At 43.1% G+C, this 18,772-nt stretch overlaps 1 protein-coding gene across 1 annotated transcript in view; it reads right to left on the reverse strand.

Annotated features, from left to right (window-relative positions):
* Window positions 1–3,757: 3,757 nt before the first annotated feature.
* The window catches only part of CFAP91 (cilia and flagella associated protein 91), a 60,452-nt gene continuing 45,437 nt past the window's right edge, over window positions 3,758–18,772 (reverse strand). Inside the window, exons 13-17 of the mRNA XM_088147514.1 lie at window positions 12,992–13,138; window positions 11,904–12,125; window positions 9,607–9,755; window positions 8,822–8,913; window positions 3,758–6,074 (exon numbers count right to left, since the gene is read on the reverse strand). Of these exons, the coding sequence (XP_088003640.1) occupies window positions 5,809–6,074; window positions 8,822–8,913; window positions 9,607–9,755; window positions 11,904–12,125; window positions 12,992–13,138 (876 nt within the window). The 3' untranslated portion in view covers window positions 3,758–5,808. The remainder of the gene's footprint in view (window positions 6,075–8,821; window positions 8,914–9,606; window positions 9,756–11,903; window positions 12,126–12,991; window positions 13,139–18,772) is intronic.

The following is an 18,772-nucleotide window of genomic DNA, read 5'->3' on the forward strand; positions in this document are numbered from 1 at the left end:
TCCCCTTCCCTCCCCCGGCTCTCTCCTCTCCCTGGCCCCCACACAGACTCAAAAAACTCCCCACCAGAAAAGCATTACCTAGGAGTCCACCAGTGCTCTTCCACCAGATGGAAGGAAAAAGAGAACTCTGGCCATGCCTCTTCACAGCTGCTGGCACATATACAAGTTTTCCAACATGTTTTTTTCCACCAGCGTTCCAGTAAACACACATGTGATAATACAAAAGTAACTATTTGTCACACTGAGCATACTCAGATGAGCAGATCCTTCTTTTACCAATCATGCTGCCGCAGGCCAATGTTGTAGTTCTTCTATGAGTATATGTCAGCCCAGCAGCAGAATACAGCCAGCTTCAGCCAGGTGCCCAGTGCCTCCAGGCCCCAAGACTGCCCCCACCCCTGCTTTGACTATATTTATGACACTGAAGAGGGTACTTTATTTTACAAGCAATTAATTTTAATCAGTAATAATGAATTACATTTTTTTTTGTTACTAGTCCTGCCTTTTTTTGGAGGGTGACTTCTGAGCAGGTGTGTGTATGTATATGTGTGCATGCGTGTGTGTATACACACACACACACACACGAGTAACAGATGCATACATTTATAAGATGCTTGGAGGACTGTTTTCAACTAAGTTGGATTCTCTTGGTTGACAAGGTGGGTAAGTTGGACATTGCCTGGCATTTTCTTCTGCCAACTCTTGTTTTGGGAAGAACAATCATCTTAAAATTTAGGGTTATATACAGGTAGTCCTCAGTTAACACCCACTCATTCAGCAATTGTTCGAAGTTATGACGCTGAATAACTACTAAGTAAGTAGTGGTAAGTACAATTATTTACAACCAGCCCTCGAAGTTCTGGCCATCCCAGCACCTCTACGGTCACGTGATTGCGATCCGGGTGCTTGGCAACCAGCTTGCACTTATGACAGTTGCAGCGTCCCATGATCATGTGATTGCCATTTGCGACCTTCCCTCCTGTCTTCCCACAAGCAAAGTCTGTAGGGAAGCCAGCAGGGAAGGTTGCAAGAAGCTCCTGTAAGTTGCTTGCACTCCTGCAGCTTTTTGTCTCAAGGGCTCCCCAGGGATCTCGTACTCTGTAGCGCATGCATGCCTGCAGCACTCCTCCCACCCATGGCAGCCCCCACGCACCCTCCCTCACTCGGCAGCAGCCGCTCCTGGCCCTGCTTGCGCCGCAGCAGCCATTACCTGTCTGCCAGCCAGCTTGCTGCCACATGGGACTTGTGACTTCCTGCCAACTTCTCCATTGACTTTGCTTGTTGGAAGCCAGCAGGAAGTTGTGAGGAGGTCCTTGCTTACTGACCTATGATCCTTGCTTAATGACAGCAATGGGGACTGCCAGGATTACTGTTGCTAAGTGATGTGGTCACATGACGTCATGCTTTACTCCTGCATTGCTTAGCGATGGAAATTCTGGTCCCAGTTACCATTGTTAAGCGAGGACTACCTGTATGTGATATGCAGTATGTTATATGCATCTTTCATGATGAGAAAGGATATCAGTCTAATCCTTTGTTTATGCTGAAAGCAGATTCCCTGTTTCCATAGATGAAATTTTACTGTATTTCTTTCCTTTCATCTCAAACCAGTCTATTCTAAGAAGCATCAGTGGGTATGAAATGGTTGCATACAGTTTTGAGTTTAGGAGACGAGCTTAATAAATTACTCTGGGAAATAATAATTTGTTCAGGCAAGTCTTTAGGTAGTTATATGCCAATCTACTACCTCTCATTGGCTCAACTGATGTATTCTCTTGGTTTATAAACTCAAAAGAGAACAGTTTGCTGGAGATATTACATCTTATTCCCTGAGAAGAAGAGTAACATCTGCTGGTTGTTTTTCATTCTGTTGTTCATTCTTGGTAGATACAAAACAGCAAGATGGATGCCGACTGACAGATTTGCTCTATGTTTCCTGATGCATGCTGCTTCCTTATCAGACACTGCCTTTCATTGGAGAGTACTGCCATGGCTATACAGCATTAAATGACTTATTTTCTGAAATCTTCATTAGAAGTCCCTGCTCCGGAAGCATAGAGTGCTCTGTGACTTTCTGAGGGAAATGGACATTTTCTTGCAATGAATTTCTGTTCTCAAGAATGACAGTCTCCACTTTTTCTATGTGACTAATTAGCACTCCTGAGAAATTAACTAATGTTTACTTGGTTTCTATTAATGTTTGAATTTAAACCTTTTTCCAATATTCATGCTAATTGGTGTTATATATGTCTGTTGTACAAACATAACATATCAGCATATAATTCTGAGAGATTTTTCAAGTTACAAAGTGGAATCAAAGGTCATTTCCTTTAATCATCTCCTCCACCCTCACAAAAGCAACAACCCATCTACAAAAAGGCACCATTCCTAGATCATAAACTGATTTGTACTAGTGAGACTCCAGCATGATCCTATGTACAATTTCCATACTGTACATACATACTGAGAGGGGATAGTTAGTTTTAACTGGTTTCCATTACTTCTTGAAATCTGGACACTCTGCTTATGTTAATACAACCTCAGATTGAATAAGCAGTTGCACAACACATCTGGCTTAAGCTTGTGAGCCAAGTTAAATATCTAGGTTGTTGTGACAAGTCAGTCTCCTCCATCCTATATATTTGTATTTCTAAATTATTTTTTAGGAGAGTAAAAGGTAGGATTTTAATTCATCTTTTAATTTCAGCTCAATATTTCAGCTTTTGAATCATGATTCGTGTACAAATGCAGTTGCCATTTGTGGCTGCAATCCACAGAAGCTACCCTTCTATGCCCTCATCCAGTTAATTTGAACGTGTTGAAATCTAGAGTTTATTTTTTATAAACAACTGGAGTTTTGCTAAGATAGATAATGATAACTTGGAAAAAAGAGTTGGAATATCCTGTATTGGACACCCCGCAGAATGTTTAGCAAGAGTTGGCCGTCAGCACTGGTATATTGGAAGTGTAACAAGCCATTGACTTACATTTTGTGCTTGTTCTATGATTGTCCTGTTTTGGTTTAATGTTTTTACGTTGATTAATATGGCATTGGGATGAGAAATAAGGCTGAAAGATACCAATGGGATGTTGAACTATATACCCAAAATTTGGAATCTATTGCTGCATGATGAACTCCGGCTTTATCATGCATGGGGTGTTGTCAGAAAGACTGTTTCCTCTTGATGGAAAATATCCTGTACCAGTTCACAGATATAGATATTGACATAGATACACACACACACACACACATATACCATATTTTTCTGACTATAAGACGATACTTTTTTTCTAAAATCCTTACCCTAAAAACTGAAGGGCGTCTTATTCAAGTAAGTCAGCCGAGAATCGCGGTTGCAAAACTGCCAAACTTTGTTTCTGCAGAGAGGCTTCTTCCTATTGCTAGCCTCCAATCACGAGTGAAATAGCTTGTCTCCCAAACAGACTTCCTCCAATCACGAGCCTGATGTAACTGACGTCAGCTCATGCTGAACAAACCAATTAGAGGAAGGCTGTTTGCAGAGACAAGCTATTGGCAGTTTCACTCGTGCTTGAATGTAATCAGTTATGCAAAAGAGCGTGGAAATAGAGCTGCAGAGAGATGGTTTGGACCTCCTCCCACCGAGCGTATCAGGTAAATGTTAACTAATTATTAAATAAAAATGTGTTCTGCACTATCTTTAAAATACTGATTTTTAAATTTTGGGCTAGAAAAGTGGGGGGCGTCTTGTATATGGGGGCGTCTTATTGTCGGAAAAATACGGTATACACACACACACACACATACACATACATACATACATATAGTTTTTAAAACAGAACCAGAAAGAAAACAATACAACAAAAATTACTATCTATGGGCTTTGCAAATGTGTATATAAGATTTTTTTACATAAATTTCAATAAGGCATGATTGTACCCCCTTGTATTCCTATATAATCTATATCTGTAAGCAATTCATTTATAAATTGCAAATAACATCAAGGCTTCAATTCACTGAGTAACTGGGGCCATAAATTAATGTTTCCAATGCTGAAGGACCAAATCTTTTAGCAATAAGAAAGGCACAGAGAATCCATTTCCTTTGTCCAGCCAACAGTTTTCAAATTAAAAGGATTTAGTCCAACAAAATATAACATGGTTTTAATTCTTGGACTCATGATATATGCCTACCCTCCACCAATATTAGGCTTTGTATCAATGAATTGAAAAGCCAGACCAATATTACCCCAATTCCTTAAAAGCAATTTGAAAAAGATACAATCAATTGATGTAATCTTCTGTGCACTACAGTACTAGATAATTCACTCAAATTGTAGTCCTATTCATAGATGTTTAGAATAAACCAGTTTAAACACAGTAGTTTATTTGAGCACAAAACATGTAAATGATTAATACGAATTTTATAACATATACTGCATAAATCTGATAGTAAAATATAAGAAAGAAGGGCTCTCATCCCATTATTACAGATAAAGTACCTGTAAGAATCAGGCTATGAGGTACAGACTTCTGCTATTAGAGCTTGGCTGAAGAAAAGCTCCCTGGAAGCCCGGGGAATGATTTAATTGTAAGTTGAATGAGGTGGCATTCTCCCTCTCCTCTCCTCCCTTTGCAGTTAAAAATAGATTCTGTACCACCACCAATACATTTTGCAGCAGATCTTGGTTTAAACACAGAAAACTGCCATTGTCATATTTTCTTTAGCCTTCAGTGCCAAATTCACGTGCTCTCAAAATTAGCCTTCAGCATCTTGCATCCATTCCTGTTTGTCTTAATAGGGAGTGCAATGCTATTTATTAATATTTATGGGTTGCCATGAATGCTGGCTGTTAACAACTTTATAGAAATACGGAAATATTTATTTCCTAAAATTGTAGGCTACTGGAATAAAATTTGCATTTGAACTGACAAAAGTAAAACTTAACAGACCAAATTTTTATCTCCTCAGAAAAGGGAAGCGTTGCTTTTTCTTTGAAAGGTCTCCTAAATGTTGGGCAGTTCCATGATCTCTATTGGTCAGGCTAATTGAAAGGGTGCATTATTACAACTATTCACAGTGTATCAATATTAAAACCCTGGCTCCACTGCACATAGGACAGAACATCCTTTTATCTGCCAAGTGTGCCATTCCCTAGAGATGACCTAGGAGGATTTGCATGCTAGGAGAAGCTTGGCTACCCAGTTTCTCTCTTTTAGCCACTTTTATTTCTTCCTCCTGAAACTGCAGACTGCTCTGCCTAGATGTCTGAGCTGTTTGCTTGCAGAAAGCTTTTGAAATTAGGTTGAAAGTGACAGGATCCCAATACCTGCTAAAATCTTAAGATAAAAGAATATATGAGTTAATTCAAGCATCATTTCAAATCTACAGGTTTTGCCCTCTTAAGAATGCTTATGTTAGCCTATTTATTTTACCAACATAGTTTTGCCCACCCAGGGGAATGGGCCATATGGTATCCAATAGGGTCGTCTTCCATGGGTGTAAGATCCTAGTGGTTGGGGCACAGGAAGATCACTGAAGCACTGCTCAACTTCTTTCAGCCAACGAGAGGATGATTCATGCCCCCTCTATTACTCAGAATCTGTGCCCCAAGCCAGGGGGAGGGCTTTGCTTCTTCCCAAAGCATTTTCTTGCAGAATTACACACGCCTAATCAAACTGCATATGTTTCAGAGTTAAAGCAGCAATACTTTATTGACAGAGTTTCTAATTGACAGGCACTCATTCTGCCTAGGTAGATACAGTATCCTCGAGAAGGCAAGGCGAGAAAGAACATTGGTCTAAACATACCATATTTCTTCTTCTTCTTCACTGTTCAGGAGGCCTGGCAGATTCAGTGCAATGGCTGTCTTCAAGTGTCTTATCTTGCTGGCCTTGGGTGTCTGGAGGCTTTATTTCCTGCTGCTCAGCAACATCTTGACCAGTAGGTGTAACAGAAAGCAATCCATTCTGAGGAAATTCTACATTGATTGCCTCTGGAAACCCTGTGGAAAAGAGTTGTCCTACTGCTGTCTCTGTGTTTCCATGGATAATCTGATGAGCGGCATGAATATGCTTTCTCTGGGCCTGCCTCACTGTTCAGAAAAAAGAAGGGAGAGGGAAAGGCCAGTTATGGGATGGGAAAGTTCAGCCCTTTTCTTTCTGCCCTCTCCATGGAAATGCACATATGAAGATGACAGTCTTCCAAAGCCCTGGATCACAACTAAATCTACTCCAATATCATACAGGGTCCTGATGGTGCAGAACCTCAGCCGATTGGGATGTGTCAGTCATTCTCCTGCTACGAGAGATATGACATAACTGGGAAGGGGAACTAGCTGTTTCTCATCAAACATGCCCCAGTGAAGTCTTAACAAGGCAGAAATTATTTCTCTATATTGAGACACAAGCTAAGTCATCTGAAAGACAGAATACAGTGGTGAGATAAGCATGAAAGAGGGAGTAAACAAGTATCACTAGAAGCTAATTGCCAAAGTATGGGATTACAGTTATGTCCTGAAGATGGAAATCAACACCACAGTTGGAAGAACCAAAGGAAGTCAAAGTTAATTTCATAACTATAATGACTTCCAGAACTGTATGCATGCTACTATGAGCATAACACCAGGAACAATACGGGATACTGATAAAGCAGTAACAGAAGAAAAAAATGGCACATAATCTGCCACAGCAAATGAAGCACTTGCTATAACCAGTAGTGCCAATAAGACAGCATGGCCAGTAATAAGTGTTACCAGTTCTATCATAGGATGTAAAGGACTATTCAAGCACTAGAATTATAGCTTGTTCTTGAATGCAGAAAATACAGTGATACCTCGGGATACGAACGCCTCTGCTTGCGAATTTTTCGGGTTACGACCAGCTCTGGCCCCAAAATTTTACCTCGGTTTGCGAACTCCGCCTCGGGGTACGAGCCATTTTCCGCCCGTGCCACGTGGTCCGCGGCCATTTTCTGCCCGTGCCACGTGGTCCGCGGCTGTTTTTCCGGCCCTGCCGCGTAGTCCGCGGCCGTTTTCGCGCCGCGCCAGGCCGTTTTCGCGCCGCGCCGCGCTGCACCCGGCCATTTTCGCGCCGCACCACGCCGCGCCCGGCCGCTTTCCGTGTGGTCCGTGGACCCCAGAACGGATTAACGGTAATTACATTGAACCTTATGGGAAATTGCCTCGGGTTGCGACCAAATTCGGGCGGAGGGCGGAACGGATTAACCGGATTTACATTGAACCCTATGGGGAAATTTGCCTCGGGGTGCGACCAAATTCAGAGGGCGGAACGGATTAACCGGATTTACATTGAACCCTATGGGGAAATTTCCTTCGGGTTACGACCAACTCGGGATACGCCCAGAGTCACGGAACGGATTAAGTTCGTATCCCGAGGTACCACTGTAATAGGGCACATCTCAATAGTAAGTGTGACCCCTAGGCTGATTCTTAGTGTATGAAACCAACCACAACTTTTCTCTACAGGATTAAGTTAAGGAAGAACGCTTCCAACAGCCAGATGACCAGGATCAAGGCTAATAAATTTTAGATGGTTTAGAAATCTCAGGTATGACAGCCTGGAAAACCCTGAGGTTAGAGGATATTGCCATCCCCACAAATGTGTGCATCTTAGAGGGTGATATCATTATTGTATCATTATTGATGCAAACAATAAAATAGGAGGAACCATTTCTACTTGGAGGAAAAAAATACACTGCCATCAATTGCTTCAAGATTAGGTCAGATGGGGAGACCACTGTCATTTCTGTCTGTCTCCCACTGAAGGAAATGATCTGGTGTTGTGATCATCATCTGAGAATTAAGACTCTATAAATGGTTTAGTAGTTACTGAAATTATCCCTTTTCTTTATCACCTTCAGATTTTGGAGGGGACATTTCTGTGCTAAGTAGGTACCACTTAGGTCAGAAACTTAACCATCAGTTCAGCACAGGGGTGCAAAAAGTGAGGCCTGTATATTATATGTGGCCCATTAGCAACTCATTTGTATATTCACAACTTCTATGTTGGGGAGGGGCAAAAACAGCCATTTTGCTTGCTTTGCTTGTTTTTTAGGTTTTAAAAAGTTAAATCGGTGCCTTGCTTACAGAGCCTTAAGGTACTATTTTATCAATTTTTTCTGATATTTTTAATTAATAGGAAAAACAATATATACAACAGTATAACAATGCACTACAATATTATTATTTATTTTTAACAAAAAGAGAGGGAAATAAAAAAAAATAAAATCCTGGAAACAGAATTTTTAAAAAAGTCCCCTTTCCTGACATTTGTAGGAAAAAAAACCCCTGAAATGTTGACAAGCAATACATATCAACAGTCCATGTGCATTGTTGCATAATAATTCTTGTGGCCAGCCTCTGTGCAGGAAAAGTCTTCTTGAGCCTGCTTAGAAATGATGAGCAGGGAGAGACTCTAACTGGCATACTTGACAGAGAGGATATGACAGTGGGCACCTGTGAAAAAGCTCAGTTTTAGAGTGTCCAAATGATCTGCGCTTTCTATAGGCACAGAGCCTGGTTGTGCAAATGCAGAGATGACCACTAAAAAGCTACCATTTTAAGTTAAAAATCCCGTTACACAATTATAACTACTGGCAGACTGAATCCAATGGATTCTGTTGTCTTTGCTAAGGTTTATTTCGGACAACATGTTATATCAAAGACAGAAGTTACCCATTATTTGCTGCAGGTTTACTGATAATGTACTTACCTGGAATTAAACTGTTCAGTAGATAAATCACTGCGTAGCTGGATACTAGAACCAAGCATCCAGAATACAAATTAACGGTAAGAGGTAACCAAGGTGTTCATTTTCTCACCTTTCTCCTTAATGGTTATTTTCTGCACTTCAGGGATCAGGAAGCTATAAACCAGCTCTGCCACAATCTCTTCAGATTGCAGATGACTCTGACTACAGAAAAAAAATCAGATGTATGAAAGTGGTTACACTTTTGGCATTTTTTAAAAAGTTCCTTTCTCTTTCACACCAAGAGCATTAGTTGTTCATGTGCCAGTCAATGAGAGAACCTCACCATCTCTCCAAATAATGTAGGTAAAGAGAGCTGGAGAGAGAAATGTACCTTGGCCCACCATTTACATCAGTCCTGATTCAGCATCAGTGGCATCTCATCTCCAAGTCCAATAATGAAAATGGTAAGAAGAAACATTGGTGTGGGGGGAGGGAAGGAACTGAACTGCACTCTCTTTTTTCCATGAGGAGAGGAGGATCACTTAAAAAAATCTATATGTTATCCTGTTAACTTCAAATGACGCACAAGGGGTGAGTTAACACAACAGACTTTTTGAAAGTTCAGAAAATAGCACAGAAGTCTATATGGAACAGAGACAGATTGTTGAGCACAAATGACACACAAAGAGAGACTCCCAAAACAGTCTGAAATTCAGAGGTGCATTTTGTCTGGAACACTCATACACACACAGACAGAAAAGATTCACAAAATCTTAACTTTTGTAAATTATAAAAACTGCCTCATTATATGCAGTTAGTTGGCTCTAAGTCAGAGGAAGACCAGTCTTTAAGGTACCATAGCAATTTTTGTTATGTTCACTTTATGAATGCTGCTATTTCTTCAGGAGCCCATACCGTGCTTCCATTTCATAAGCAATATTGTTGATTTCTACAGCCATTCTCTGAACCTCTTCCTTAGATTGTTCTTCAGCTGTACTCTCCATGCTGTTCAAAATGATATCTTCTAGATAAGAATCAACTGTTTTTTGGTGTACTTTAACAACCTGAAAGAAAAAACACACTCAGAATATTTATTTATTTATTTATATATTTATATTTATATTTATATTTATATTTATATTTATATTTATTTGTTTGTTTATATTTATATTATTTATTTATTTATTTATCGAATTTGTCACACCCATCTCGTTGAATGACTCTGGGTGGTTTACAAAACAATTAAAATAAATTAAAATTACAAAATTACAATAATAAATAGAAAATAAAAAGATCCAAAAGAATTGGCAATCGCTCAGGGAGTGTCATCGAGGTGCTAGCCACCCCCAGGATTGGGTAAAGTTGTTACCCCCCACGCAAGCTGGCAGAGCCAGGTCTTTAATTCTTTCCAGAAGGCTGGGAGGGTCGGGGCCTGCTGCACCTCTGGGGGAGAGAATATTCCAAAGGGCGGGGCAGCGGCAGAGAAGGCTCTCCTCCTGGGTCCTGCCAGCCGACATTCTCTCACTGACAGGGCCCGCAACATGCCCTCTCTGCCTGACCGGGTGGGACAGGTTGATCTGACGGGGGTAAGACGGTCCCTTTTTCTCCACTGCAATAAGCATATTTATCTTGGGAATGATTTATAATTTGGATGCTTTTTCACTATACTTTTTCTTTGGAATTGTCCTGCTTTGTTCACTCACTTTTTACACCACACTTGGATAACATATCTTCCAGATCAGACAGTCCTATTCTATTCGATACTCTTTTAATGAATGTTTTTAGACCTGATTTGCAATGTTGTTTAAAAATGTACACCATTGCATCTCCAACATGTTCAATATGGGAAAGTAAAGTCTGCCTTAAGTTCTTGAAGATTTCAAAAAAATGTCCATGCAGTTTTCTTGATAGCAATACAAGTGTAAATTGTCACTTTGGGGATATTTTTTGGCCTTCCCAGTCTAGCCAAGAGATCTTCTCAGGTGACTCCCATTCAATTCTAATCTGTCCACAACTCCTATGTCTCTAAATGAAGTAAACCTTACTCATCTTACTGATGTAATGCTTCCTGTTGGTCTTGGGTAAATAAATAATTTTACTTTAATTAGCTTCTCTGTGAATTACCCCAAGTCACTACTATGATTAAATAGTGGGTGCAACAGACTTCAGCTGAAATGGTGTTGAATATGGGGTGCAACAGATTTCAGCTGAACCCTGGTAAGACAGAGTGGCTGTGGATTGGAGGCCCCTCTGCATCCAAGGATTTACCATCTTTGGTTTTGGACAGGGTTGCACTGCTCCAGACAGATCCGGTGCATAATCTGGGAGTCCTCCTGGGCTCACGACTCCTGCTTGAGGAGGAGGGCCTTTGCTCAACACTGTGTGGTGCACCAGTTACGCCCTTTCCTGGATCAGGAGGCCCTCCGGTCAGTCACTCACGCCCTGGTCATCTCTTATTTAGACTATTGCAATGCACTCTACATGGGGCTACTCTTGAAGAGTATCCGGAAGCTACAGCTGGTTCAAAATGCGGCCACACAGCCAATCTTGGGTGCCCCAAGGATGGCACACATAACACCTTTGCTGTGGGAGTTTCATTGGGTCCCAGTTTGCTTCCGGGTCCAAATCAAGGTGTTGGTTATTACCTTTAAAGTCCTACATGGCATGGGTCCAGGTTACCTGAGGGACCGTCTCAGCTTGCATGGGGCAAGAAGAGTTTTAACCACCACTGGGGATGGCTGGCACCCTGATGACGCTCCCCGAGCCTAATAATTTTTAGCTACCATCAATTTTTAGAAGATATTTATTATTATTATTATTTATTTAGGACTAATTGTCATATTGTATTTTTAATAAATATTTATCTTTTCTGTAAACCACCCAGAGTTGCTTTCTAATGGGATGGGTGGTGACAAATGTGATATATAAATAAATTAAATAAATAAAAAATAAATGCAGAGCATGATCCAGAAGCATCTAGTGGAAAACTGGATATGAGATGAAGATGATAATACAACACTACTTCAGTTGTAAGCTATGTCCACTCTCACAGCAGTTTGACTCCCTCCTTGCCTTCTTCCTAACAGAAACATTACCTCTGCACATACTGGACATAGGTTAACGTATTGTTAAGCTAATCCGAACAAATGCAATTGTGCCATGATCTAGCCTAAGCCCGCTTGAGCTTATTTAATGGTATTTCCCACACTTGCCTGTCTAAAGATCTCATCCTCTTCACGTCTGCGCCTCTCCTCTACCTGACGACGTCCACTCTCTTCTGCTTCCCGCATTCGGCGCTGCCTTTCTGCTAACATAGCAAAAGCATGGATCCTCCGCTCTTCCTGTAGTCGAATTAGTTCTTTAGAGAGGAAATCCAACATATTTGCAAGGACTCTTCCTTCCACACGAGCCAAATGCTTTTCCATGAGAGACATCTAAGGGGAGTACAGGAATATTTCATTCTTTTTTCTATTTCATTTGTTTATCATTTCAACAATTTTATCTGCCTTTCAGGGCTAATGCTTTAAAAAAGACTCACTTTACACTAAAATGTGAGCCATAAATCCATCAATACCATCTTTAATGAGACTGATCTCCAAGCCAAGAATCTGATGCCAGAATCCAACCCTGAAGTGGGACTGAAAGATTGGTTATGCTATTTCTGATGTCATGAAAATAGCCTGACTTTCCTGAACAATATAGGTCATAACCTATTTTCACATATAACAACTGGCTTCCAGAATTTTCCTCAGAAGTGCTGAATAATATACCTATAGACAGTAGGTACAACTTATAAAACTTGATAACCAATGCTCTATATTCTCTAATAATCAGGAACCGTTACCAACCCAGCTGGGCCACTACAAAGAAAAATAACTGGGGACTGATTCTGAGGTGTTTGAACACTAGCTTCATTTTGTCATTTAATCTTTAATCTTTTAGTTTAGTTTTAGTTATTTCATAGGCTTCAGCTTTTTCATTCACATGACAACACTTGAAAAAGAAAATTAGTATTGCTAATTTTTAGTATTTCAGTCCTGATGTTGGACTGATCTGAACAAGTGACTTGCCAGGGTCATAAAAATATAGATTGAAGAGGCATAGGAATGAACTTCCCTAACACTCATCACAGCCTTCTGACTATTCTACCTAACGCCAAGGACTGAAATTGGTTGAAAACTCTGCCCTGAATACCATATTCCTCCCCTAGATGGTCAAACGTTGCCATCTTCAGCTTCTGTCCCACATATTTTGCAAAATAATTTAATACAGGGGAAATTTCCTCCATTTATAGCCAAACCTTGTGTTCATGCAAATCCCGCTGCCGTTGTAAGGCCAAAGTCACTTGTTTTTCAGCCTTTTTCAACAACTGTCCATCCTCCTGGAGTGCATGTGTGGTGCGTAACTCACGAATCAATTCTAGACGCTTTTCCTTTCCTTCAAACATCTGTTTTTAAAGTTGAGAAATACAAGGACATGATTGACTTAAGATAAAGTCACAGTGAATGACATCTTCCAAATTTGTTTCTTAACTTCTTTTAAAAATGTTTATAATGAAATGTTTTATATCATATGCACATAGGAAATGACAATAAAAACACACATAAATATATAAAATGCAACAGCTTATTCTTATGGTTTCTATTCTATCTCAGGACACATAGGATAGAGTCTAACCTCAGAAGAGTAGCCCCAGGAACTAATGGAAATACAATGGTACCTTGGGTTATGAACGCCTCTGTTAACGAACTTTTCGGGTTACGACCAGCTCCGGCCGCAAAAATTTACCTCGGTTTGCGAACTCTGCCTTGGAGTACGAACAGGATACGCGGCCATTTTCCCTCCTGTGACATGCTCCGCGGCCATTTTTCCGCGCCTGACACGTGGTCCGCGGCCATTTTCCCGCCCCTGACACGTGGTCTGTGGCCATTTTCCGCCCCTGACACGTGGTCCGCGGCCATTTTTCCGCCCGACACGTGGTCCGCGGCCATTTTCCACCCCTGACACGTGGTCCACGGCCATTTTTCTGCCCCTGACACGTGGTCTGCGGCCATTTTTCCACCCCTGACACGTGGTCCGCGGCCATTTTTCCGCCCCGACACATGGTCTGCGGCCATTTTCTGCCCCTGACACGTGGTCGTAGGGAGGGGGACTCTCCCTCCAAGCAATAGCCGCCTCCCTGTCCTCCACGCCAGAACAGATTAACGGTAATTACATTGAACCTTATGGGGAAATTTCCTTCTGGTTGCGACCAATTCGGGGTGCAACCAAAGTCAAGGAATGGATTAAGTTCATAACCTGAGGTTCCACTGTATGTATTTTCCATCATATTACAATTTATGAGCTGGAAAGTGCGGTTTTGCTGTCCGCATCAGGGTGGGCCACTCATGGGGTCTCGACAGGCGAGAGTGAAGACAAACACGCAGGTTTTCCTCGAGGTGAGTGAGCCCAGAGCGTGTTCTGAACTACTCTTTTATTGGGTATTACAAGTCAGGAAGCAGGTGGTGGGGGCAGGTTGTGGGGGCATATAGCCTTTTATAGTCATGCAACAGCTTTAAGCAACACTATTGGTTTATTCTATGTTTCCTGTATAGCCTGTCATGGTTATATGTTTCCCTACTTGCTTACGTAGCATCAGGTATTTCTCAAGCAGTGATCGCCTTATCGTGCTTTTAGGTGCTTTTATTATCTGGTACCTTCCCTCATCCTAGGTTTCTGGTTCGTGTGTCGGCCACTGGCCTGGCCACACTGCAGAAGCCTGAATCAAGTTTCTGATAAGCAAGCATTTTATTCCAACATCTCCTCCGTTTTTGTTTTAAAAGTAAAACTGGTGGATTCCAACTCTTCGTCAGAGTCTAATATGCGGAGGGATGCTTTTTCCATATTTTCTCCAGACCGTATTGGTTGGTAATGGTGGCGTTCCAGTACCATATTTTCCAAGGCACTTATTTTAGTTTCCACAAATTTTGTTAGGCGAGATAGAATGCAGGGGCCAAATGTACATGCAAGGAGTAGCAATATCAGTGGTCCTGCTATGGTACCTATCAGGGTGGTCAACCATGGGGAAAAGTTGAACCAGGATTGAGACCATCCTTGCTGACCCTCCCTCTCCTTTTTACGTTTATCCAGGCCCTCCCTGAGTTTGGTCATGGAGTCCTGCACTATGCCAGAGTGATCTGCATAGAAGCAACATTCTTCTCTTAAAGCCACACATAACCCCCCATCTTTTAGAAAAAGTAAATCAAGGCCTCTTCTGTTCTGCAAGACCATTTCTGAGAGGGAGGTTAGGGATTTTTGTAAGTGAGAGATCGAAGTTTCTATTCTCTCTAAGTCTTCATCAATGGCTGCCCTAAGGTGGTGGTATTGGACATACTGATTTGCAAAGGATGCTATCCCAGTTCCTGCTCCTGTTAGGCCAAGTCCTACCAAGAGAGCTACTGTGAGGGTGGAAATGGGTTCACGCTTGTGTCTTGTGAGTTCTGACCCTGAGTGAATGTTGTAAACTTCTTCTTCTGTGTGGTAGTATATGCGTGGCATGACCTGGACAAGGATGCAAAAACCTTTGGTGCTTATTACATGACCATGGGCACAGGCCGTGAGGCCTGTAGAGCAAGCCCACCATCCATCTGTGGGTGGTATGTAAAAGAGTGTTGTATCAACCTCACTATGTGTTGTGTTGCAGTATTGTTTATACTGTGTGGGAACCTGTCCAAGGCAGGTTCCCTTGCCTGAGATTGACTGCAATGTTTGTGAGCCATGTTTCCATCTGCATGCCTTGTCATTCGAGGAAGTGTTGTATGGAGAAACAAGCCCTACAGCCTCATAATATGGGGGTCGAACATCGTAGCAAAACCAGCAGGCTGTAGTAAGGTTGGGATTGGTGTCATTGACCATGTGATAGGTGGCTGTGACGATGTCCCAAAGAGGGTTCCCAGGGCGGCTCTGTGAAGGGGAAAAAGAATAACCGATGGAAGTAGGCGAACTTTTCCCGGGAGTGGGGGTGGGTTGTGGGGGTGGCTCCCTGCGGTTGGCTGGTATTGTCTTGGGGCCCACCGGTACTGGGGGTTCTATGGGGGTTTGTGTTAGGCGTATAGTAAAAATATTCCCCGGCTCCCCGGTTTTATCATGAACCCGGCCTCCCCAAGTGACCCCTGACTGCCACCCCGTGTGTCGTTTTCCCTCAGCGGTGAAAGAGATTTTAACCGGATTACAATTAACATATGTTCCAAATTGGTTTTGCTCACATCGTACGTTCTCACCAGTCCGTCTGAGCGTAATAAGATCACCTCTGAAAGGGGGGTTCCATGTTATTTCTCCCGTGGAGACGCAGCTCCAGTCCGCACAAAAGTAATCGTTTTCCCCACCACACTTCTTCCGGTATGTTGTTGCCCTGACATGGCCGGGGCAGACATAAAGGGGCCATCTCTTGATCCATCTGTGGCTAACCATACCCGGTCTGTTGGGAGAAGTGGTGGTGTCCATCATCACACCAAAGTCAAAGTACAGGTCAGGAAACCAGGACCCCGGCACCGCCATAGATGAAGTGGAGTTCAGGATGTCTGCGTGTGCGTCCAATACCGCCCACGTTAGGTTCTGGGGTTGATGGGGATTGTGCTGCGCATAGTTAGGTGCGCAGAGGGCAACGCTCAGTAGCTGAAGGGCAACCGGGAACCACAGTATTCTTCCCAATTGAGGCAGATGTGACATTTTGACTGAGGCCCTTCCCTTGGTCTACCTTCTGTTGTCCCTGCTGTCCTCTTCCTCGGCCGTACGTTGAGGGTCAGCTTCCGGAGTGACACCAGTAAGGCCTCTTATGTGGGGAGGAGGAGGGGCGTCTTGGGCGTCCGGCGAAAGCGGGAGATGACAAGGACGGACGCAGCGACTAGGGACCCACAGAACCTTATCGGGAAGCTGAATGGCCGCGTAACCTCGACCCCAGGTGATGAGTTGCGCAGGCCCTCTCCAGGCGGGGTCTCGCAGGCAACGATAGTAGACAAGTGGTCGTTGGTGGTCAGCGGCAGGTTGTGAGGCAAAGTGACGACAAGCAGCAGAAGTGGCAGGTAGTCCGGTCAAGTTGAGAAAGTTAAGAGTATAGAGGCAAAGGTTGAGAATGTCTTGCACCGCTGGGAGGCTAGGTGGCCCTTTCCCCTTTGTTTCTATATATCTGTCAAGAGCATGTTTTAAGGTCTGATTTGCTCTTTCAATTATGGCTTGACCTTTGCTGTTGTATGGTATGCCGAATTTGTGTGTGATTCCCCATTTCTGGCAAAAGGCGGCAAAAGCACTGCCTGTATAGCCAGGCCCATTGTCTGTTTTAAGTTCTTTTGGGCGTCCCAGCGTTGCAAAGGTTCGAATACAATGATTAATAATGTGTTTAGAGGCTTCGCCCCTTTGAGGGGTGGCCATGATGAACCCCGAGTAAGTGTCAATGGAAACGTGTAAGTACTTCCATGGGGAAAAGGAAGCATATTGGGTAACATCCATTTGCCAAATTTGGTTGCACTCTGTCCCCCTGGGGTTAACTCCCATGGGCACAGAGTGCGCTTGTTTGCTACAGGTGGGGCATTGCTGTAAAATTGCAGTGGCCTCTGTAGCAGAAATTTTGAACTGCTTAATGAGCGCCTTTTTATTCTGGTGGAAATAGGAATGACTTTCCCACAGAGTGGGAGAGGAAAAGGCAAAAATGAGTGGGGAGGAGGATGCAGCCGCAGCCGCAGCGTCGGCCACGCTATTTCCTTCCTGGAGGATACCAGGGAACGGTTGGTGGCTACGAATGTGTGCAACATGGAAAGAATGAGTCCTTTTAGAAATGAGGTGTTGTAAGGACAGAAACAAAGATAGAAGAGTTGGTTCGATAGAGGGGGATAAGTAGGCTTGATAAATGGAGGAAATAATTTGGGTCCGGCAGGGCGTGACACAGGAAGTGCGTCTTGTGGCGTGAGGGAGGAAGAAGAAGGCGGAAGCAAGGTTGTGGTAATGGCGGAGGCCAGCGCAGCCATTTTGTGGCTGGTGGTTCCGACAATACGACATGCTTGGAGAAAATCAGCCAGGGTGATGCCAGGTTTGTTAGCTATGGGCTGGAGCACCTTTTGACAGTCCGAATTAGCATTTTCATAAGCCAATTTCATACACAGTTCACCTCTAGCATCTACGTTGTCAATTTGGCGTTCTAATGCAACTTGAAGGCGACTAATAAAGGAAGAATAGTCTTCTGTAGGCGATTGAATTATTTTAGAAAAGGTTTGCAAAGGTTTGCCCTGATTGTCATCAACCTTTCGTAAGGCTGCTAAGGCACAATTTTTAATAATAGGAAAAGCAGCTCTATCGGAGTTTTGCTGTTGTGCAATAGTGCTGATGGTGCCAGTCCCCAGGACATCGTCAGCAGTAACATTTTGAGGGAGTCCAGCATTTATGGCAACGGCAGCCTGTTTGCCGTACTCCGAATTCCAAATTACATATTGAGCAGGGGTTAAAATCATGCCAAAAAGCGACTGCCAATCTGCAAGCAGCATTTCCACAGCAGCAGTAGAAAGCGAAGTAAGCAAGCCCATAACATAACGCGACTGCAGGCCATAATCTCTAACAGCACTTTTAATCTCTTTGATTTGTTTGTAATCTATGTGCGTATGCACCGGCTGGCCGGGAGCGCCCGCAGCAGCTCCGGCGGGCACCACCCAGGTCACCGGAAACATTGCACACGCTTCAAGATCCTCAGCAGAGAGTTGACCTGACTGCTGAGCAGTCTGCATAGCTCTGATTATGTGACCCCCCCTTTGAGGTTTTATAGTCAGGGGGGAGCTTGGAGCCATGGGAGCCGTGGGACCATTGGCTGGATCAAGGCACCCAGAACCTGCTGACATGGGAAGTAAAGTGGCCGGAGAATTTTTAACAGAATCATACGGGGGTGGTATGGGTTCTGCCGGCATTTGGTTGTCGAATTTATGGTGAATCATTAAGCATTCCATGACCACACGCCATGAGGTCAGAATTTGGACCGGGGCCCTAGGGGCCACGTGGAAGTATTCCCCCAATTTTGTCCATGTGGATATTTTCAGTGACCCTTTTTCAGGGTATGATGGAC

The sequence above is a fragment of the Python bivittatus genome, unplaced genomic scaffold (assembly GCF_059951505.1).
Source record: "Python bivittatus isolate LINGU-HERP-01145 unplaced genomic scaffold, Pbiv_v1 ctg000520_np1212, whole genome shotgun sequence".
Lineage (NCBI taxonomy): Eukaryota > Metazoa > Chordata > Lepidosauria > Squamata > Pythonidae > Python > Python bivittatus.